Source organism: Bombina bombina, chromosome 1 (genome assembly GCF_027579735.1).
Source record: "Bombina bombina isolate aBomBom1 chromosome 1, aBomBom1.pri, whole genome shotgun sequence".
NCBI classification, from domain to species: Eukaryota; Metazoa; Chordata; class Amphibia; order Anura; family Bombinatoridae; genus Bombina; species Bombina bombina.
Genome location: NC_069499.1, coordinates 490,938,856 through 490,962,394, shown reverse-complemented (window position 1 = coordinate 490,962,394; position 23,539 = coordinate 490,938,856). Strand labels below are relative to the sequence as shown.

Below are 23,539 nucleotides of genomic sequence, written 5' to 3'. Positions count from 1 at the left end.
GATCACTCCAAGCTTTGCATATTTCTCATGCCGGATCCTGGTAATTCTCCAAACAAAGCGGTTTGTGTTAAGGCTCCATTACGGTTAATGCCTCCTTGTATTTACAAAACCGGAACTTCCATTCAAGACTGCTGCATGCTTGTCAGTTGTTAGAACCACATATAGTAACTCGGTATGCTTCAGACCAGCTGCCCGGGACTTAGCACTCCATTTCAAACAGTTGCCGCTTCACAAAACGTCAGGCATGACGCGTTTCGCCCCTCCCCTTAGTGGGCTGACTTTAGGGCTTCATCGGATGCTTGTTTCTGGTGATAACACCCCTTTTATAGCTCAATAGCTAATTTAAATTTTTAATTGATGACAGTTTTGGCACCATATTGCAACCTCATATTCAAAGATAAACAAAAAACTTTTAATTGCACAAACATCATATTTGTTAAATAATTACATGTTATGCAACATATATTTGGGTTTATTCTTTTTCATTCCGGGATGGCAGAATTAGAACTACACAATGTATTTACCATTGCAATTTTTTACATCTCAAAACTTTGCTTATCTTTTAAGCCAGACTAATAACTATTACATACACAACTGAAATAATGTAAGTATAGAGATTCCAAAGGTTCTTTAGCATTTGTCCCCTACTAGGGAAAAGTTCTACAGAAAGCATGAGAAATCTATTTTTTCATTAAGGCCATTTGGAGCCAGTGTATTTAATCGATAAATCCATCGGGATTCATTCCTTAATAGCATATTGTCAACATCACCACCACGGCGGTGCTGTTTTATGTGCTGAATGCCAGTTACTTTCATAATGGTAAAATCAGAATTATGATATAATTCAAAGTGTCTGGCCACTGGGCTATCCTGCTCTTTGTTCTTAATGTCATCCCTATGCTCTCTGACTCGATCTTTCAGATCACGCTTAGTTTTCCCTATGTAAAATATGGGGCATGAGCAGTGCAAGAGGTAAATGACACCTGTAGTGTTGCAGGTTATCCACTGTTTTATATTGTATTGTCTACCTGTTAAAGTTTCAAATTTACATGTTTTTTGTATAAACCTGCAATACACGCAATGCCCACAAGGGCTACAGCCTTGCCATTTGCCTCTTGTGCTTAACCAATTGGTTTTCGGTTCTCTTATGTATTCACTTCTAACAAGCTTATCCTTAAGACTATCAGCTCTGCGTGCTGTCAACAAAGGGAAGTCTCCTACATAATCTTTCAGTTCAGTATCAATAGTCAACATATGCCAATATTTATTCATTATGTCTCTAAGTTTGCCCCAGTGTGCGTTGTACTTAGTTATGAGGCGTACCTTATCACCATTCCTTTTAACTGCATTATGTTTGTAGAGCAGATCATTTCTTATGCTGTTCCTAGCCCTCGTCCAGGCTCTTTTAACCTGTCTCTTAGAATATCCTCTTTCAAGGAACCTAGACGACATCTCTTTGGCCTGTGATTCAAACTCCTCTAAGTCGGAACAATTCCTTCGTAACCGAAGGAATTGGCCAACTGGAATGCCAGTTTTTAGGCATTCAGGATGGTGGCTAGTAGCATGTAAAAGGCTATTAGTGGCCGTTGATTTACGATGGACCTTAGTGGTTAGATGTCTACCTTCTTTCCTAATTGATAGATCTAAAAAGTTGCTTCATCTTTACTCATTTCACATGTAAGAAAGATGTTGTACCCATTGTCAGTGTTCAAAATACTCAAGAAATTCTCTAACAACTCTTTGCTGCCCCGCCACAGGAGTAGAATATCATCCACATAGCGGAGCCAGAGTGCCACATGTGCCTCCACTAGGGATTCAAAACACGAAAAAACCTCTCGTGCCTCCCATAAGCCAAGATGTAAACAGGCATATGTGGGGGCACATGTGGCACCCATGGCCGTGCCTTGGAGCTGTCTATAATATCTTCCATCAAATTGGAATATATTATTGTTCAATATGAGTTGTAACAAAGAGATTACAAAATCAGTATGTTTTTGAAAATCATGCCCTCTTTGTTCAAGAAAATATCTGGTTGCTCTGATTCCCACATTATGGGGGATCGAGGAGTATAACGACTCGACATCAAGGGTCACTAACCATGTGTCTTCATCAACGTCAATGCCATCTAATTTCCTAAGGACATCCGAAGTATCCTGGACATAGGAGGGCAGTGAACTCAGGAAGGGTCTCATAATGTAGTCTATATATCTACTCGCTCCTTCCATAGGCCCCCCTATGCCCGAGATAATTGGTCGTCCCGGCGGTTTGCTCATGCTTTTGTGCAGCTTAGGGATGCAGTAAAAGGCTGGCACAATTGGAAACTTTTTGAACATGAATGCATGTTCTTTGGTTGTTATTAGCCCCTCTCTCAAAGCATCATTGAGAATAAACAAAAGCTCATTACAAGATGTATCAAATGCAATTCTGTTTGTCAATTCATACTGTGTAGTATTAGATAATTGCCTCTGGATTTCTGTCACATAATCATGATCATTCATGACCACCAAATTACCACCCTTGTCGGATGATTTAAAAATGAGTCCCTTACTATTGAGTAATTCTTTGAGAGATCTTCTCTCATCTATACTCAAATTATCCTATTATAACTTCACATCCTTGTAGATCCCCAATCTCTTTTTCAACGCATCTTACAAAGTTTTGAATCTCTGGAGCTGTTGAGAGTGGGGGCATGTATTTTGAAGTCGGTCTAAAATTTGATTTTTTAGGGTGTTGAGTAATATCAACATCCTCATTTTGCTAATCTAAGAGTGATTGTAAATCATCCAGGGCAGGTTTGTCACTTCTATCCAGAGGCACATCCGGACCCACTTTTCTATTCATCACTTTTTTAAGTACCAACTTCCTGGCAAATAAATTAAGGTCTTTTATGAATTCAAATTTATCCAGATGTGCCGAACGACAAACCTTTACTTAGCAGTGACATTTGGGTGAGGGAAAGGGGAACGGAAGATAGGTTCACAACCCTGAGGGTGTCAACACCCCCAGACCCATGTGAGCCAAGAATAGAGGTTATACCCTCTGATTCCTGGTTAACATCCGTGTACCTCTGTTGTTCTTGTATCTCCCACCACCTCTTCTCCTGTTTGAAGAGCGTCCACCTCCCTCTCTTTCTCCTGCCCCCCCTCCTTGTTTTCCGCCTAAAGGGGGCAGGTCTGAAGAAGAGCCCACCACAATTTCATTTTGCTCATTATCTGAGTTATCAGTCCCTGAGTCATATGAAAACCTGCTGTTATTACTATTTCTGTAGATATAGATCTTGTTTTTCCTTTCATCATCCTGATCTCTCATTAATTTTTTTCTCTTTCTGAATTTCACTTCATTTTGTAATTTATCTAGATTCCTTTGAATCTCTTTATTTAGTTTTTCGAAAGCTGGATCTACAGAAAAAATATTTACAGCTATGTATGCCTTTTCTACTTCTATCTTACTTTCTTCTAACTTAATTTTATCCTCTGATATCATTAATTCCATCAGTTCAATTGTACATTTAGTTAGAATTGCATTCCATTTTGCAACAAATTCATTATCAGCATTTGGTCCTCTTAAACTAATGCCAGGGTCCAGTTTAATCCTTAGACCTCTTGGTATTAGTTTTTCTCTAACATAGTTCTCAAGGCTAGCAATCTCCCATTTAAGTTTCAATTCTTTAATAGCTTTAGCTTTATATAGTTTAAATGCTGTAAACACATCCTCACTTTTTTCATCAAGGTTTTGCTCATCAATGATAATTGTGGCTTTAAAAACTTCACTCACATCACTTTGCCATCTTTCATCAGTAATTTTAAATGCCATTTTGCCACCCCAGAATGAAAAACAGTGTTCTTGACAATATGGAGGAAACCAAATAATAAATAAACTCCAACCGTACAATACTTTTTTTATTGTTAGGATAGTGAGGGGGGATAGCGGATAGAGGGTTAGACGTGTCAGGCTATGTTTGGGAGGCGTGTTAGACAGTATGGTTGATTTTATAACTTATTTAGGTTTTGTAGGCGCTGGCAGTTTCTAAAGTGCCCTAAGTCACTGGCGACTCCAGAAATTTGTACTTACGCAGATTTCTGGACATCGCTGGTTTATCCGACTTACGGCACTTTAGCCTCTGACGGCGCCGTATATGGGATAGCTCGAGTTGCGAGCTGAAACTATGGGCGGTGGGGGTTCCCTCGCTTGCGCCGCAAACTACGATCTATATCGGATCGCGCCCCTGATATCTGGGTCATTTTATAAGCGCTAATTGCTACTGTGAGCTCGTGGTAGCAATAACCAGCCTCTTGTAATGGCTGGTTAAAGGGACACTGAACCCAATTTCTTTCATGTAATTAGCAAGAGTCCATGAGCTAGTGACGTATGGGATATACATTCCTACCAGGAGGGGCAAAGTTTCCCAAACCTCAAAATGCCTATAAATACACCCCTCACCACACCCACAATTCAGTTTTACAAACTTTGCCTCCTATGGAGGTGGTGAAGTAAGTTTGTGCTAGATTCTACGTTGATATGCGCTCCGCAGCAAGTTGGAGCTCGATTTTCCTCTCAGCGTGCAGTGAATGTCAGAGGGATGTGAGGAGAGTATTGCCTATTTGAATGCAGTGATCTCCTTCTACGGGGTCTATTTCATAGGTTCTCTGTTATCGGTCGTAGAGATTCATCTCTTACCTCCCTTTTCAGATCGACGATATACTCTTATTTATATACCATTACCTCTGCTGATTTTCGTTTCAGTACTGGTTTGGCTTTCTACAAACATGTAGATGAGTGTCCTGGGGTAAGTAAATCTTATTTTCTGTGACACTCTAAGCTATGGTTGGGCACTTTATTTATAAAGTTCTAAATATATGTATTCAAACATTTTTTTGCCTTGACTCAGGTTGTTCAACATTCCTTATTTTCAGACAGTCAGTTTCATATTTGGGATAATGCATTTGAATCAATTTTTTTTTCCTTACTTAAAATTTGACTCTTTTTTCCCTGTGGGCTGTTAGGCTCGCGGGGGCTGAAAATGCTTCATTTTATTGCGTCATTCTTGGCACAGACTTTTTTGGAGCAAAAAATCTTTTCTGTTTCCGGCGTCATACGTGTCGCCGGAAGTTGCGTCATTTTTTGACGTCCTTTTGCGCCAAAAATGTCGGCGTTCCGGATGTGGCGTCATTTTTGGCGCCAAAAAGCATTTAGGCGCCAAATAATGTGGGCGTCTTATTTGGCACCAAAAAATATGGGCGTCGCTTTTGTCTCCACATTATTTCAGTCTCTTTTTTTCTTTGCTTCTGGTTACTAGAAGCTTGTTTATTGGCATTTTTTCCCATTCCTGAAACTGTCATTTAAGGAATTTGATCAATTTTGCTTTATATGTTGTTTTTTCTCTTACATATTGCAAGATGTCTCACGTTGCATCTGAGTCAGAAGATACTTCAGGAAAATCGCTGTCTAGTGCTGGAACTACCAAAGCTAAGTGTATCTGCTGTAAACTTTTGGTAGCTATTCCTCCGGCTGTTGTTTGTATTAATTGTCATGACAAACTTGTTAAAGCAGATAATATTTCCTTTAGTAATGTACCATTGCCTGTTGCAGTTCCTTCAACATCTAAGGTGCAGAATGTTCCTGATAACATAAGAGATTTTGTTTCTGAATCCATCAAGAAGGCTATGTCTGTTATTTCTCCTTCTAGTAAACATAAAAAATCTTTTAAAACTTCTCTCTCTACAGATGAATTTTTAAATGAACATCATCATTCTGATTCTGATGACTCTTCTGGTTCAGAGGATTCTGTCTCAGAGATTGATGCTGATAAATCTTCATATTTATTTAAAATGGAATTTATTCGTTCTTTACTTAAAGAAGTACTAATTGCTTTAGAAATAGAGGATTCTGGTACTCTTGATACTAATTCTAAACGTTTAGATAAGGTATTTAAATCTCCTGTGGTTATTCCAGAAGTTTTTCCTGTTCCTAATGCTATTTCTGAAGTAATTTCCAGAGAATGGGATAAATTGGGTAATTCATTTACTCCTTCTAAACGTTTTAAGCAATTATATCCTGTGCCGTCTGACAGATTAGAATTTTGAGACAAAATCCCTAAAGTCGATGGGGCTATTTCTACCCTTGCTGAACGTACTACTATTCCTACGTCAGATGGTACTTCGTTTAAAGATCCTTTAGATAGGAAAATTGAATCCTTTCTAAGAAAAGCTTATCTGTGTTCAGGTAATCTTCTTAGACCTGCTATATCATTGGCTGATGTTGCTGCAGCTTCAACTTTTTGGTTGGAGACTTTAGCGCAACAAGTAACAGATCTTGATTCTCATAATATTATTATTCTTCTTCAGCATGCTAATAATTTTATCTGTGATGCCATTTTTGATATTATCAGAGTTGATGTCAGGTTTATGTCTCTAGCTATTTTAGCTAGAAGAGCTTTATGGCTTAAAACTTGGAATGCTGATATGGCTTCTAAATCAACTCTACTTTCCATTTCTTTCCAGGGTAACAAATTATTTGGTTCTCAGTTGGATTCTATTATCTCAACTGTTACTGGTGGGAAAGGAACTTTTTTACCACAGGATAAAAAATCTAAGGGTAAAAACAGGGCTAATAATCATTTTCGTTCCTTTCGTTTCAACAAAGAACAAAAACCTGATCCTTCATCCTCAGGAGCAGTTTCAGTTTGGAAACCATCTCCAGTCTGGAATAAATCGAAGCCTTCTAGAAAGGCAAAGCCTGCTTCTAAGTCCACATGAAGGTGCGGCCCTCATTCCAGCTCAGCTGGTAGGGGGCAGGTTACGTTTTTTCAAAGAAATTTGGATCAATTCTGTTCACAATCTTTGGATTCAGAACATTGTTTCAGAAGGGTACAGAATTGGTTTCAAGATGAGACCTCCTGCAAAGAGATTTTTTCTTTCCCGTGTCCAGTAAATCCAGTGAAAGCTCAAGCATTTCTGAATTGTGTTTCAGATCTAGAGTTGGCTGGAGTAATTATGCCAGTTCCAGTTCTGGAACAGGGGATGGGGTTTTATTCAAATCTCTTCATTATACCAAAGAAGGAGAATTCCTTCAGACCAGTTCTGGATCTAAAAATATTGAATCGTTATGTAAGGATACCAACGTTCAAAATGGTAACTGTAAGGACTATCTTGCCTTTTGTTCAGCAAGGGCATTATATGTCCACAATAGATTTACAGGATGCATATCTGCATATTCCGATTCATCCAGATCATTATCAGTTCCTGAGATTCTCTTTTCTGGACAAGCATTACCAGTTTGTGGCTCTGCCGTTTGGCCTAGCTACAGCTCCAAGAATTTTTACAAAGGTTCTCGGTGCCCTTCTGTCTGTAATCAGAGAACAGGGTATTGTGGTTTTTCCTTATTTGGGTGATATCTTGGTACTTGCTCAGTCTTTACATTTAGCAGAATCTCATACGAATCGACTTGTGTTGTTTCTTCAAGATAATGGTTGGAGGATCAATTCACCAAAAAGTTCATTGATTCCTCAGACAAGGGTAACCTTTCTGGGTTTCCAGATAGATTCAGTGTCCATGACTCTGTCTTTAACAGACAAGAGACGTCTAAAATTGATTTCAGCTTGTCGAAACCTTCAGTCACAATCATTCCCTTCGGTAGCCTTATGCATGGAAATTCTAGGTCTTATGACTGCTGCATCGGACGCGATCCCCTTTGCTCGTTTTCACATGCGACCTCTTCAGCTCTGTATGCTGAATCAATGGTGCAAGGATTACACAAAGATATCTCAATTAATATCTTTAAAACCGATTGTACGACACTCTCTAACGTGGTGGACAGATCACCATCGTTTAATTCAGGGGGCTTCTTTTGTGCTTCCGACCTGGACTGTAATTTCAACAGATGCAAGTCTCACAGGTTGGGGAGCTGTGTGGGGATCTCTGACGGCACAAGGAGTTTGGGAATCTCAGGAGGTGAGATTACCGATCAATATTTTGGAACTCCGTGCAATTTTCAGAGCTCTTCAGTCTTGGCCTCTTCTGAAGAGAGAATCGTTCATTTGTTTTCAGACAGACAATGTCACTACTGTGGCATACATCAATCATCAAGGAGGGACTCACAGTCCTCTGGCTATGAAAGAAGTATCTCGAATTCTGGTTTGGGCGGAATCCAGCTCCTGTCTAATATCTGCGGTTCATATCCCAGGTATAGACAATTGGGAAGCGGATTATCTCAGTCGCCAAACGTTGCATCCGGGCGAATGGTCTCTTCACCCAGAGGTATTTCTTCAGATTGTTCAAATGTGGGAGCTTCCAGAAATAGATCTGATGGCGTCTCATCTAAACAAGAAACTTCCCAGGTATCTGTCCAGATCCCGGGATCCTCAGGCGGAAGCAGTGGATGCATTATCACTTCCTTGGAAGTATCATCCTGCTTATATCTTTCCGCCTCTAGTTCTTCTTCCAAGAGTAATCTCCAAGATTCTGAAGGAATGCTCGTTTGTTCTGCTGGTAGCTCCAGCATGGCCTCACAGGTTTTGGTATGCGGATCTTGTCTGGATGGCCTCTTGCCATCCGTGGACTCTTCCGCTACGACCAGACCTTCTGTCGCAAGGTCCTTTTTTCCATCAGGATCTCAAATCCTTAAATTTAAAGGTATGGAGATTGAACGCTTGATTCTTGGTCAAAGAGGTTTCTCTTACTCTGTGATTAATACTATGTTACAGGCTCGTAAATCTGTATCCAGAGAGATATATTATAGAGTCTGGAAGACTTATATTTCTTGGTGTCTTTCTCATCATTTTTCTTGGCATTCTTTTAGAATTCCGAGAATTTTACAGTTTCTTCAGGATGGTTTAGATAAAGGTTTATCCGCAAGTTCTTTGAAAGGACAAATCTCTGCTCTTTCTGTTCTTTTTCACAGAAAGATTGCTAATCTTCCTGATATTCATTGTTTCTCCAACATAGGTGTGTCCGGTCCACGGCGTCATCCTTACTTGTGGGATATTCTCCTCCCCAACAGGAAATGGCAAAGAGCCCAGCAAAGCTGGTCACATGATCCCTCCTAGGCTCCGCCTTCCCCAGTCATTCTCTTTGCCGTTGTACAGGCAACATCTCCGCGGAGATGGCTTAGAGTTTTTTTGTGTTTAACTGTAGTTTTTATTATTCAATCAAGAGTTTGATATTTTAAAATAGTGCTGGTATGTACTATTTACTCTGAAACAGAAAAGAGATGAAGATTTCTGTTTGTAAGAGGAAAATGATTTTAGCAACCGTTACTAAAATCGATGGCTGTTTCCACACAGGACTGTTGAGAGGAATTAACTTCAGTTGGGGGAAACAGGGAGCAGACTTTTGCTGCTTGAGGTATGACACATTTCTAACAAGACGATGTAATGCTGGAAGCTGTCATTTTCCCTATGGGATCCGGTAAGCCATTTTTATTACATGAAGAGAAAAAAGGGCTTCACAAGGGCTTTTAAGACTGTAGACATTTTCTGGGCTAAAACGATTTATATATAAGCATATTTTATACTCCATAGCCTTGAGGAATTATTTTAATCTTGGGAACTATGTAAAATAACCGGCAGGCACTGTATTGGACACCTTATTCTCTAGGGGCTTTCCCTAATCATAGGCAGAGTCTCATTTTCGCGCCTCTATTGCGCACTTGTTTTTGGGAAGCATGACATACAGATGCATGTGTGAGGAGCTCTGATACATAGAAAAGACTTTCTGAAGGCGTCATTTGGTATCGTATTCCCCTTTAGGCTTGGTTGGGTCTCAGCAAAGCAGATACCAGGGACTGTAAAGGGGTTAAATATAAAAACGGCTCCGGTTCCGTTATTTTAAGGGTTAAAGCTTCCAAATTTGGTGTGCAATACTTTTAAGGCTTTAAGACACTGTGGTGAAATTTTGGTGAATTTTGGACAATTCCTTCATACTTTTTCACATATGCAGTAATAAAGTGTGTTCAGTTTAAAATTTAAAGTGACAGTAACGGTTTTATTTTAAAACGTTTTTTGTACTTTGTTATCAAGTTTATGCCTGTTTAACATGTCTGAACTACCAGATAGACTGTGTTCTGTATGTGGGGAAGCCAAGGTTCCTTCTCATTTAAATAGATGTGATTTATGTGACACAAAATTTAGAGAAAATGATGCCCAAGATGATTCCTCAAGTGAGGGGAGTAAGCATGGTACTGCATCATCCCCTCCTTCGTCTGCACCAGTCTTGCCCACACAGGAGGCCCCTAGTACATCTAGTGCGCCAATACTCCTTACTATGCAACAATTAACGGCTGTAATGGATAATTCTATCAAAAACATTTTAGCCAAAATGCCCACTTATCAGCGAAAGCGCGACTGCTCTGTTTTAGAAAATACTGAAGAGCATGAGGACGCTGATGATATTGGTTCTGAAGTGCCCTACACCAGTCTGAGGGGGCCAGGGAGGTTTTGTCTGAGGGAGAAATTTCAGATTCAGGGAAAATTTCTCAACAAGCTGAACCTGATGTGATTACATTTAAATTTAAATTGGAACATCTCCGCGCTCTGCTTAAGGAGGTGTTATCCACTCTGGATGATTGTGAGAATTTCGTCATTCCAGAGAAATTATGTAAAATGGACAAGTTCCTAGAGGTCCCGGGGCCCCCCGAAGCTTTTCCTATACCCAAGCGGGTGGCGGACATTGTAAATAAAGAATGGGAAGGCCCGGCATACCTTTCGTCCCTCCCCCCATATTTAAGAAATTGTTTCCTATGGTCGACCCCAGAAAGGACTTATGGCAGACAGTCCCCAAGGTCGAGGGGGCGGTTTCTACTCTAAACAAACGCACCACTATACCCATAGAAGATAGTTGTGCTTTCAAAGATCCTATGGATAAAAAATTAGAGGGTTTGCTTAAAAAGTTGTTTGTTCAGCAAGGTTACCTTCTACAACCAATTTCATGCATTGTTCCTGTCACTACAGCAGCGTGTTTCTGGTTCGATGAACTAGAAAAGGCGCTCAATAATAGTTCTTCTTCTTATGAGGAGATTATGGACAGAATTCATGCTCTCAAATTGGCTAATTCTTTCACCCTAGACGCCACTTTGCAATTGGCTAGGTTAGCGGCGAAAAATTCTTGTTTTGCTATTGTGGCGCGCAGAGCGCTTTGGCTAAAATCTTGGTCAGCGGATGCGTCTTCCAAGAACAAATTGCTTAACATTCCTTTCAAGGGGAAAACGCTGTTTGGCCCTGACTTGAAAGAGATTATCTCCGATATCACTGGGGGCAAGGGCCACGCCCTTCCTCAGGATAGGTCTTTCAAAGCCAAAAATAAACCTAATTTTCGTCCCTTTCGCAGAAACGGACCAGCCCCAAGTGCTACGTCCTCTAAGCAAGAGGGTAATACTTCTCAAGCCAAGCCAGCCTGGAGCCAATGCAAGGCTGGAACAAAGGAAAGCAGGCCAAGAAACCTGCCACTGCTACCAAGACAGCATGAGATGTTGGCCCCGATCCGGGACCGGATCTGGTGGGGGGCAGACTCTCTCTCTTCGCTCAGGCTTGGCAAGAGATGTTCTGGATCCTTGGGCACTAGAAATAGTCTCCCAAGGTTATCTTCTGGAATTCAAGGGGCTTCCCCCAAGGGGGAGGTTCCACAGGTCTCAATTGTCTTCAGACCTCATAAAAAAACAGGCATTCTTACATTGTGTAGAAGACCTGTTAAAAATGGGAGTGATTCATCCTGTTCCATTAGGAGAACAAGGGATGGGGTTCTACTCCAATCTGTTCGTAGTTCCCAAAAAAGAGGGAACATTCAGACCAATCATGGGCCTTCAAGAACGAGGCTTCTGTTGATCAGATATGTAAGGCAGCGACTTGGTCTTCACTGCACACTTTTACTAAATTTTACAAGTTTGATACTTTTGCTTCTTCTGAGGCTATTTTTGGGAGAAAGGTTTTGCAAGCCGTGGTGCCTTCCATCTAGGTGACCTGATTTGCTCCCTCCCTTCATCCGTGTCCTAAAGCTTTGGTATTGGTTCCCACAAGTAAGGATGACGCCGTGGACCGGACACACCAATGTTGGAGAAAACAGAATTTATGTTTACCTGATAAATTACTTTCTCCAACGGTGTGTCCGGTCCACGGCCCGCCCTGGTTTTTTAATCAGGTCTGATAATTTATTTTCTTTAACTACAGTCACCACGGTATCATATGATTTCTCCTATGCAAATATTCCTCCTTTACGTCGGTCGAATGACTGGGGAAGGCGGAGCCTAGGAGGGATCATGTGACCAGCTTTGCTGGGCTCTTTGCCATTTCCTGTTGGGGAGGAGAATATCCCACAAGTAAGGATGACGCCGTGGACCGGACACACCGTTGGAGAAAGTAATTTATCAGGTAAACATAAATTCTGTTTTTGTACAAGCTTTGGTTCGTATAAAACCTGTCATTAAGTCAATTTCTCCTCCTTGGAGTTTGAATTTGGTTCTGGGGGCTCTTCAAGCTCCTCCGTTTGAACCTATGCATTCATTGGACATTAAATTACTTTCTTGGAAAGTTTTGTTCCTTTTGGCAATCTCTTCTGCCAGAAGAGTTTCTGAATTATCTGCTCTTTCTTGTGAGTCTCCTTTTCTGATTTTTCATCAGGATAAGGCAGTGTTGCGAACTTCTTTTGAATTTTTAAGTTGTGAATTCTAACAACATTAGTAGAGAAATTGTGGTTCCTTCATTATGTCCTAATCCTAAGAATTCTAAGGAGAAATCATTGCATTCTTTGGATGTTGTTAGAGCTTTGAAATATTATGTTGAAGATACTAAGTCTTTCCGAAAGACTTCTAGTTTATTTGTTATCTTTTCCGGTTCTAGAAAAGGCCAGAAAGCTTCTGCCTTTTCTTTGGCATCTTGGTTGAAATCTTTAATTCATCTTGCCTATGTTGAGTCGGGTAAAACTCCGCCTCAAAGGATTACAGCTCATTCTACTAGGTCAGTTTCTACTTCCTGGGCATTTAGGAATGAAGCTTCGATTGATCAGATTTGCAAAGCAGCAACTTGGTCCTCTTTGCATACTTTTACTAAATTCTACCATTTTGATGTATTCTCTTCTTCTGAAGCAGTTTTTGGTAAAAAAGTACTTCAGGCAGCGGTTTCAGTTTGAATCTTCTGCTTATGTTTTTCATTAAACTTTATTTTGGGTGTGGATTATTTTCAGCAGGAATTGGCTGTCTTTATTTTATCCCTCCCTCTCTAGTGACTCTTGCGTGGAAAGATCCACATCTTGGGTAATCATTATCCCATACGTCACTAGCTCATGGACTCTTGCTAATTACATGAAAGAAAACATAATTTATGTAAGAACTTACCTGATAAATTCATTTCTTTCATATTAGCAAGAGTCCATGAGGCCCGCCCTTTTTTTGTGGTGGTTATGATTTTTGTATAAAGCACAATTCTTCCAATTCCTTATTTTATATGCTTTCGCACTTTTTTATCACCCCACTTCTTGGCTATTCGTTAAACTGAATTGTGGGTGTGGTGAGGGGTGTATTTATAGGCATTTTGAGGTTTGGGAAACTTTGCCCCTCCTGGTAGGAATGTATATCCCATACGTCACTAGCTCATGGACTCTTGCTAATATGAAAGAAATGAATTTATCAGGCAAGTTCTTACATAAATTATGTTTTTTTTTCTTTCGTGTTTCAGATAGAGCATGCAATTTTAAGCAAATTTCTTAATTACTCCTATTTTCAATTTTACTTGTTCTCTTGCTATCTTTATTTGAAAAAGAAGGCATCTAAGCCTTTTTTTGGTTCAGACCTCTGGACAGCACTTTTTTATTGGTGGATGAATTTATTCACCAATCAGCAAGAACAACCCAGGTTGTTCACCAAAAATGGGCCGGCATCTAAACGTACATTCTTGCATTTCAAATAAAGATAGCAAGAGAATGAAGAAAATTTGATAATAGGAGTAAATTAGAAAGTTGCTTAAAATGTCATGCTCTATCTGAATCACGAAAGAAAAAATTTGGGTTCAGTGTCCCTTTAACTATTGCACGCCTGCAAACGGACTGCTATGATTTACATACAGAATGTTCAAGTGGCTCTACCTAATATGAGTCTGCTGCTAAGGGTTTCTTTCTATTAGTAGCTGCTTATATGTGCCTCATTACTTGTAAACTGTACGTAATTTGGTGGTGCTTTACAACTTATTACTGTTGTTTATAATAATTATAATAATGATAGAAAACTGCAGTATGTAATGATGTAATTAAAAAACCTTCCCTTGATCCTACCTCCCCATCCAACTACCGCCCAATTTCCCTCCTCCCTCTTGCTTCAAAGCTTCTCGAAAAACTAGTATATGCACGCCTATCCCATTTCCTTACGTCAAATTCCCTTCTTGACCCGCTGCAATCTGGATTTCGTCCCTATCACTCCACAGAGACAGCTATTGTTAAGGTCACCAACGACCTACTTACAGCTAAATCAAAAGGCCACTTCTCTCTGCTTATCCTCCTTGATCTGTCCGCAGCCTTTGACACTGTCGACCACTCTCTTCTGCTCCAAACCCTCCAATCCTTCGGCATCTGTGACACAGCCCTTTCGTGGCTCTCTTCCTATCTGTCAAACCGTACCTTCAGTGTAGCCTTCTCTGGGGCCTCCTCTGCCCCGTCACCACTTTCTGTCGGAGTACCGCAAGGCTCTGTCCTCGGTCCCCTTCTCTTCTCAATCTATACGTCATCACTAGGTTCCCTAATTAAGTCCCACGGTTTCCAATATCATTTGTATGCCGATGACACCCAAATCTACTTCTCTGCACCAGAACTATCTCCTTCCTTGCTAACCCGTGTCACTAATTGTCTTTCTCACATCTCTTCCTGGATGTCCTCTCACTACCTCAAGCTAAATCTCTCCAAAACTGAGCTCCTCATTTTCCCCCCTTCTTCCAAAATCTCCACCCCCAATATCTCTATAACTGTCGACAACTCCATCATTACCCCTACCCCGCACGCCCGATGTCTCGGGGTCACATTCGACTCAGATCTTTCTTTCACTCCTCATATTCAGTCATTGGCTAAAGCCTGCCGCTTTCACCTTAAAAACATCTCTAAAATTAGACACTTCCTTACACAAGACACAACTAAGATTTTAATCCACGCTCTCATTCTTTCCCGCCTTGATTACTGCAACTCTGTCCTCTCTGGTATCCCCACCTGCCGCCTAGCTCCTTTACAATCCATAATGAATGCCTCTGCCAGACTCATCTTCCTTACACGTCGCTCTTCATCTGCTGCGCCTCTCTGCCAATCCCTTCACTGGCTTCCTCTTGCCTCTAGGATCAAACACAAAACTCTCACTCTGACATACAAAGCCCTCAACTGCACTGCTCCCCCCTACATCTCAGACCTTGTCTCCAGATACTCTCCCTCCCATCCCCTTCGCTCTGCTCATGACCTCCTACTCTCCTCCTCTCTTGTCACCTCATCACACTCCCGTTTACAGGACTTCTCCAGACTGGCTCCCATCTTGTGGAACTCTCTGCCTCGCTCCATAAGACTCTTTTCTAGTTTTAAAAGCTTCAAGTGCTCCCTAAAGACTCTACTGTTCAGGGACGCATACAACCTACACTAACCTTTCCTAATACCAGTTCCTCTCCTCCACTGCAATCCCCTGAACCCTCTTAGCATGTAAGCCTAATAGTCCAGCTGTTTGTGGATCACCTTCTTAAGAGCTGACTACAGCAGTGCAACTCTTGGCAGGGCCCTCTACCATATAATTGTTTTGTTGTATTCCCCCTTTGTTTATAGCGCTGCGGAATCTGTTGGCGCTCTACAAATAACCGAAAATAAATAAATAAAATTAACAGTACTTTGACTCTGTAAAGTAAAACAGGAATCTATACTGAATATCTCAGTTGGACACAGTACTTGACATTATGAACATATCCTAGTCATGTTATTGTTACTATTATTATTGTGAAAATAACATTGTCCTGTAAATACTTTTATTCTTGTAGCTATACCTGGTTTAGAAGTGCATGGGATGGATTGCTGCTGCCGGAACTGGATGCTGTACAATTGCATTCTATGGGACTTCTGTTTCCTTTGATATCCGTATTGCTCTTCTTGTTTGGAACATGCATAGCCTACTGGACCGGTGTATTCTTTAGGTCTACACTTAAACCTTTATCATTATTATGGATAGCCTTGAAAAGGTATGCAAAGAAAAAATGTATGCCTGGTGATGTTACTTAATCTCTGTCTGGAGTGAATCAGTTATGTTTTATGGCAACTCTTTTTCCTTATCATCCTTTTTTTTTATAAGGTTTTATTTACTGTTTATCTGCCGTCAAAATCTATGTATCTATAATAATTTTCACTGTCATACATTAAACATTTTGCAAGGCGTGTATATATTTAAATTAACAAAAAAATATACTGTGAAAAAATGTCAAATTTTAGCCTTTAAAACTATGAGGATGCAAATCAAAATCTGTCTCCATTAAAAAAAATGTACTCAACAAACTGGTTAGACCACTAAACACAGTAGAAACACAGTAGAAAAGACAACGCAAAATCACTATTTTCAAAATTTTATTTTCCTTAACACTGCATCATGTGACAGACATCAGCCAATCACAGATGCATATATGTTTATTCTATGAATATTTCACATGCTCAGAAGAAGCTGGTGCCTCAAAGTGTGCATATAAAAAAAATTTGATCATGAAAGTTTAATTTTGATTTTAGTGGTCCTTTAAAGGGACACTGAACCCAATTTTTTTCTTTTGTGATTCAGATAGAGCATGGAATTTTAAGCAACTTTCTCATTTACTCCTATTATCAAATTTTCTTCATTCTCTTGATACCTTTATTTGAAATGCAAGAATGTAAGTTGGCGGCCCATTTTTGGGGAACAACCTGGGTTGTTCTTGCTGAGTAGTGGATAAATTCATCCAGCAATAAAAAAGTGCTGTCCAGAGTCTGAATCAAAAAAGCTTAGATGCATTATTTCTCTTGTAAGGTGTATCCAGTCCACGGATCATCCATTACTTGTGGGATATTCTCCTTCCCAACAGGAAGCTGGAAGAGGATCACCCACAGCAGAGCTGTCTATATAGCTCCTCCCCTAACTGCCACCCCCAGTCATTCTCTTGCAGCTCTCGACAAGCATGGAAGCAGTTAGAGAGATGTGGTATTTAGTTGTTTTTACTTCAATTCAAAAGTTTGATATTTTTAAATGGTACCGGAGTTGTACTATTTTTGTCTCAGGCAGAAAATAGAAGAAGAGTCTGCCTGTGGTCTCTAATGATCTTAGCAGGTTGTAACTAAGATCCATTGCTGTTCTCACACATCACTGAAGAGAGAGGTAACTTCAGCTTGGGGAATGGCGTGCAGGGTATCCTGCTATGAGGTATGTGCAGTCTAAATTTTTCTAGAGAAATGTATATGCTAGAAAATGCTGTTTATACCGGATTTATTTAAGGTAAGCCTGATTACAATGATTTTATAACGACTAGTATCATGCTTACTATTAGAGGTAACACTCTTATTATTTTTTCAAATTACTGAAATATAAAACGTTTGCTGGGAGTGATTAAACATTTTCTCCAACATAGGTGTGTCCGGTCCACGGCGTCATCCTTACTTGTGGGATATTCTCTTCCCCAACAGGAAATGGCAAAGAGCCCAGCAAAGCTGGTCACATGATCCCTCCTAGGCTCCGCCTACCCCAGTCATTCTCTTTGCCGTTGCACAGGCAACATCTCCACGGAGATGGCTAAGAGTTTTTTGGTGTTTAAATGTAGTTTTTATTCTTCAATCAAGTGTTTGTTATTTTAAAATAGTGCTGGTATGTACTATTTACTCTGAAACAGAAAAGAGAAGAAGATTTCTGTTTGTAAGAGGAAGATGATTTTAGCAAACGTTACTAAAATCGATTGCTGTTTCCACACAGGACTGTTGAGATGAAGTAACTTCAGTTGGGGGAAGCAGTTGGCAGACTTTTCTGCCTGAGGTATGACTGGCCACATTTCTAACAAGACTTTGTAATGCTGGAAGGCTGTCATTTTCCCTATGGGGACCGGTAAGCCATTTTCTTAGATTAAGTAAAAGAATAAAGGGCTTTATAAGGGCTTAAAAAACTGGTAGACATTTTTCTGGGCTAAAACGATTACTTTGCTAAGCATATTTGGCAGATTATAACTCTTTATAGTTATTATAATCTTGGGGATTGTTGTTAAAAAAACGGCAGGCACTGTATGGACACCTTTTTCAGATGGGGGCCTTCTCTAGTCATAGGCAGAGCCTCATTTTCGCGCCACTAATGCGCAGTTGTTTTTGGAAAGCAAGGCATGCAGATGCATGTGTGAGGCGCTAAGAACCACTGAAAAAGCTTATAGAAGGCGTCATTTGGTATCGTATTCCCCTCTGGGCTTGGTTGGGTCTCAGCAAAGCAGATACCTGGGACTGTATAGGGGTTGAATGTAAAAACGGCTCCGGTTCCGTTATTTTAAGGGTTAAAGCTTTCAAATTTGGTGTGCAATACTTTTAAGGCTTTAAGACACTGTGGTGAAATTTTGGTGAATTTCGAACAATTGCTTCATGCTTTTTCGCATATTCAGTAATAAAGTGTGTTCTGTTTAAAATTTAAAGTGATAGTAACGGTTTTATTTTAAAAAGTTTTTTGTGCTTTGTTGACAAGTTTAAGCCTGTTTAACATGTCTGAACCATCAGATAAGCGATGTTCTATATGTATGAAAGCCAATGTGTCTCCCCATTTAAATATATGTGATAATTGTGACATAGTGTCCAAACAAAGTAGGGACAATGATGCCACAGATAATAATAGTGCCCAAGATGATTCTTCAGATGAAGGGAGTAAGCATGGTACTGCATCATCCCCTTCTGTGTCTACACCAGTTTTGCCCACACAAGAGGCCCCTAGTACATCTAGTGCGCCAATACTTATTACCATGCAACAATTAACGGCTGTTATGGATAATTCTATTGCAAATATTTTATCTAAAATGCCTACTTATCAGAGAAAGCGCGATTGCTCTGTTTTAAACACTGAAGAGCAAGAGGACGCTGATGATAACGTTTCTGACATACCCTCACACCAATCTGAAGGGGCCAGGAGGGAGGTTTTGTCTGAGGGAGAAATTTCAGATTCAGGAAAAATTTCTCAACAAGCTGAACCTGATGTTGTAACATTTAAATTTAAATTAGAACATCTCCGCACACTGCTTAAGGAGGTATTATCTACTCTGGATGATTGTGACAATTTGGTCATTCCAGAGAAATTATGTAAGATGGACAAGTTCCTAGAGGTTCCGGTGCCCCCCGATGTTTTTCCTATACCCAAGCGGGTGGCGGACATAGTAAATAAGGAATGGGAAAGGCCCGGCATACCTTTTGTTCCTCCCCCTATATTTAAGAAATTATTTCCTATAGTCGACCCCAGAAAGGACTTATGGCAGACAGTCCCTAAGGTCGAGGGGGCGGTCTCTACTCTAAACAAACGCACTACTATTCCCATAGAAGATAGTTGTGCTTTCAAAGATCCTATGGATAAAAAATTAGAGGGTTTGCTTAAAAAGATGTTTGTTCAGCAAGGTTACCTTCTACAACCAATTTCATGCATTGTTCCTGTCACTACGGCAGCGTGTTTCTGGTTCGAAGAACTAGAAAAGTCGCTCAATAAAGAATCTTCGTATGAGGAGGTTATGGACAGAGTTCAAGCACTTAAATTGGCTAACTCTTTTATTCTAGATGCCGCTTTGCAATTAGCTAGATTAGCGGCGAAAAATTCAGGGTTTGCTATCGTGGCGCGCAGAGCGCTTTGGCTAAAGTCTTGGTCAGCGGATGTGTCTTCCAAGACAAAATTGCTTAACATCCCTTTCAAGGGCAAAACACTGTTTGGTCCTGATTTGAAAGAGATTATTTCAGACATCACCGGGGGAAAGGGCCACGCCCTTCCTCAGGATAGGTCTTTTAAGGCTAGAAATAAGCCTAATTTTCGTCCCTTTCGCAGAAACGGACCAGCCTCTACTTCTACATCCTCTAAGCAAGAGGGTAATACTTCTCAACCCAAACCAGCCTGGAGACCGATGCAAGGCTGGAACAAGGGTAAGCAGGCCAAGAAGCCTGCCACTGCTACCAAAACAGCATGAAGGGATGGCCCCCGATCCGGGACCGGATCTGGTGGGGGGCAGACTTTCTCTCTTTGCTCAGGCCTGGGCAAGAGATGTTCAGGATCCTTGGGCACTAGAAATAGTTTCTCAAGGTTATCTCCTGGAATTCAAGGAACTACCCCCAAGGGGAAGGTTCCACAGGTCTCAATTATCTTCAAACCAAATAAAAAGACAGGCATTCTTACATTGTGTAGAAGACCTGTTAAAGATGGGAGTAATTCATCCAGTTCCAATAGGAGAGCAAGGGATGGGGTTTTACTCCAACCTGTTCATAGTTCCCAAAAAAGAGGGAACATTCAGACCAATTTTAGATCTCAAGATCCTAAACAAATTTCTCAGGGTTCCATCGTTCAAAATGGAAACCATTCGAACGATCCTTCCTACCATCCAGGAAGGTCAATTTATGACCACGGTGGATTTAAAGGATGCGTACCTACATATTCCTATCCACAAGGAACATCATCAGTTCCTAAGGTTCGCTTTTCTGGACAAGCATTACCAGTTTGTGGCACTTCCATTCGGATTAGCCACTGCTCCGAGAATTTTCACAAAGGTACTAGGGTCCCTTCTAGCGGTTCTAAGACCAAGGGGCATTGCAGTAGTACCGTACTTGGACGACATCCTGATTCAAGCGTCGTCTCTGTCAAAAGCAAAGGCTCATACGGACATCGTCCTAGCCTTTCTCAGATCTCACGGATGGAAAGTGAACATAGAAAAAATTTCTCTTTCCCCGTCAACAAGAGTTCCCTTCTTGGGAACAATAATAGACTCCTTAGAAATGAGGATTTTTCTGACAGAGGTCAGAAAATCAAAACTTCTAAGTTCTTGTCAAGTACTTCATTCTGTTCTTCATCCTTCCATAGCGCAGTGCATGGAAGTAATAGGATTGATGGTTGCAGCAATGGACATAGTTCCTTTTGCACAAATTCATCTAAGACCATTACAACTGTGCATGCTCAGACAGTGGAATGGGGATTATACAGACTTGTCTCCGACGATTCAAGTAGATCAAAGGACCAGAGATTCACTCCGTTGGTGGCTGATCCTGGACAACCTGTCACAGGGAATGAGCTTCCGCAGACCAGAGTGGGTCATTGTCACGACCGACGCCAGTCTGGTGGGCTGGGGCGCGGTCTGGGAACCCCTGAAAGCTCAGGGTCTATGGTCTCGGGAAGAATCTCTTCTCCCGATAAACATTCTGGAACTGAGAGCGATATTCAATGCTCTCAAAGCTTGGCCTCATCTAGCAAAGGCCAAATTCATAAGGTTTCAATCAGACAACATGACGACAGTTGCATATATCAACCATCAGGGGGGAACAAGGAGTTCCCTGGCGATGGAGTAAGTGACCAAGATAATTCAATGGGCGGAGGATCACTCCTGCCACTTGTCTGCAATCCACATCCCAGGAGTGGAAAATTGGGAAGCGGATTTTCTGAGTCGTCAGACATTCCATCCGGGGGAGTGGGAACTCCATCCGGAAATCTTTGCCCAAATAACTCGATTATGGGGCATTCCAGACATGGATCTGATGTCCTCTCGTCAGAACTTCAAGGTTCCTTGTTACGGGTCCAGATCCAGGGATCCCAAGGCGACTCTAGTAGATGCACTAGTAGCACCTTGGACCTTCAACCTAGCTTATGTATTCCCACCGTTTCCTCTCATTCCCAGGCTGGTAGCCAGGATCAATCAGGAGAGGGCTTCAGTGATCTTGATAGCTCCTGCGTGGCCACGCAGGACTTGGTATGCAGACCTGGTGAATATGTCATTGGCTCCACCATGGAAGCTACCTTTGAGACAGGACCTTCTTGTTCAAGGTCCATTCGAACATCAGAATCTGGTTTCCCTCCAACTGACTGCTTGGAGATTGAACGCTTGATTTTATCAAAGCGTGGGTTTTCAGATTCTGTAATAGATACTCTGATTCAGGCTAGAAAGCCTGTAACTAGAAAAATTTACCATAAGATATGGAAAAAATATATCTGTTGGTGTGAATCTAAAGGATTCCCCTGGAACAAGATCAAAATTCCTAAGATTCTATCCTTTCTACAAGAAGGTTTGGAGAAAGGATTATCTGCAAGTTCTCTGAAGGGACAGATCTCTGCGTTATCTGTTTTACTTCACAAAAGGCTGGCAGCTGTGCCAGACGTTCAAGCGTTTGTTCAGGCTCTGGTTAGAATCAAGCCTGTTTACAGACCTTTGACTCCTCCATGGAGTCTTAATCTAGTTCTTTCAGTTCTTCAAGGGGTTCCGTTTGAACCCTTACATTCCGTAGATATTAAGTTATTATCTTGGAAAGTTTTGTTTTTGGTTGCAATTTCTTCTGCTAGAAGAGTTTCAGAGTTATCTGCTCTGCAGTGTTCTCCGCCCTATCTGGTGTTCCATGCAGATAAGGTGGTTTTGCGTACTAAGCCTGGTTTTCTTCCGAAAGTTGTTTCCAACAAGAATATTAACCAGGAGATAGTTGTACCTTCTTTGTGTCCGAATCCAGTTTCAAAGAAGGAACGTTTGTTACACAATTTGGACGTAGTCCGTGCTCTAAAATTCTATTTAGAGGCCACTAAAGATTTCAGACAAACATCTTCTTTGTTTGTTGTTTATTCTGGTAAAACGAGAGGTCAAAAGGCAACTTCTACCTCTTTCTTTTTGGCTTAAAAGCATTATCCGATTGGCTTATGAGACTGCCGGACGGCAGCCTCCTGAAAGAATCACAGCTCATTCCACTAGGGCTGTGGCTTCCACATGGGCCTTCAAGAACGAGGCTTCTGTTGACCAGATATGTAAGGCAGCGACTTGGTCTTCACTGCACACTTTTGCCAAATTTTACAAATTTGATACTTTTGCTTCTTCAGAGGCTATTTTTGGGAGAAAGGTTTTGCAAGCCGTGGTGCCTTCCATTTAGGTGACCTGATTTGCTCCCTCCCTTCATCCGTGTCCTAAAGCTTTGGTATTGGTTCCCACAAGTAAGGATGATGCCGTGGACCGGACACACCTATGTTGGAGAAAACAGAATTTATGCTTACCTGATAAATTACTTTCTCCAACGGTGTGTCCGGTCCACGGCCCGCCCTGGTTTTTTTAATCAGGTCTGATGAATTATTTTCTCTAACTACAGTCACCACGGTATCATATGGTTTCTCCTATGCATATTTCCTCCTGTACGTCGGTCGAATGACTGGGGTAGGCGGAGCCTAGGAGGGATCATGTGACCAGCTTTGCTGGGCTCTTTGCCATTTCCTGTTGGGGAAGAGAATATCCCACAAGTAAGGATGACGCCGTGGACCGGACACACCGTTGGAGAAAGTAATTTATCAGGTAAGCATAAATTCTGTTTTTTATATGCTTTTTGGTGATGAACTTTATTGGGGCCCAGTTTTTTCCACA

General features: G+C 41.0%; 1 protein-coding gene across 1 annotated transcript in view; it reads left to right on the top strand.

Moving 5' to 3' along the window:
- The window catches only part of PGAP1 (post-GPI attachment to proteins inositol deacylase 1), a 703,705-nt gene that overhangs the window by 565,347 nt on the left and 114,819 nt on the right, over nt 1-23,539 (top strand). The window contains exon 23 of the mRNA XM_053698557.1: nt 15,977-16,174. Coding sequence (XP_053554532.1) covers nt 15,977-16,174 — 198 coding nt within the window. The remainder of the gene's footprint in view (nt 1-15,976; nt 16,175-23,539) is intronic.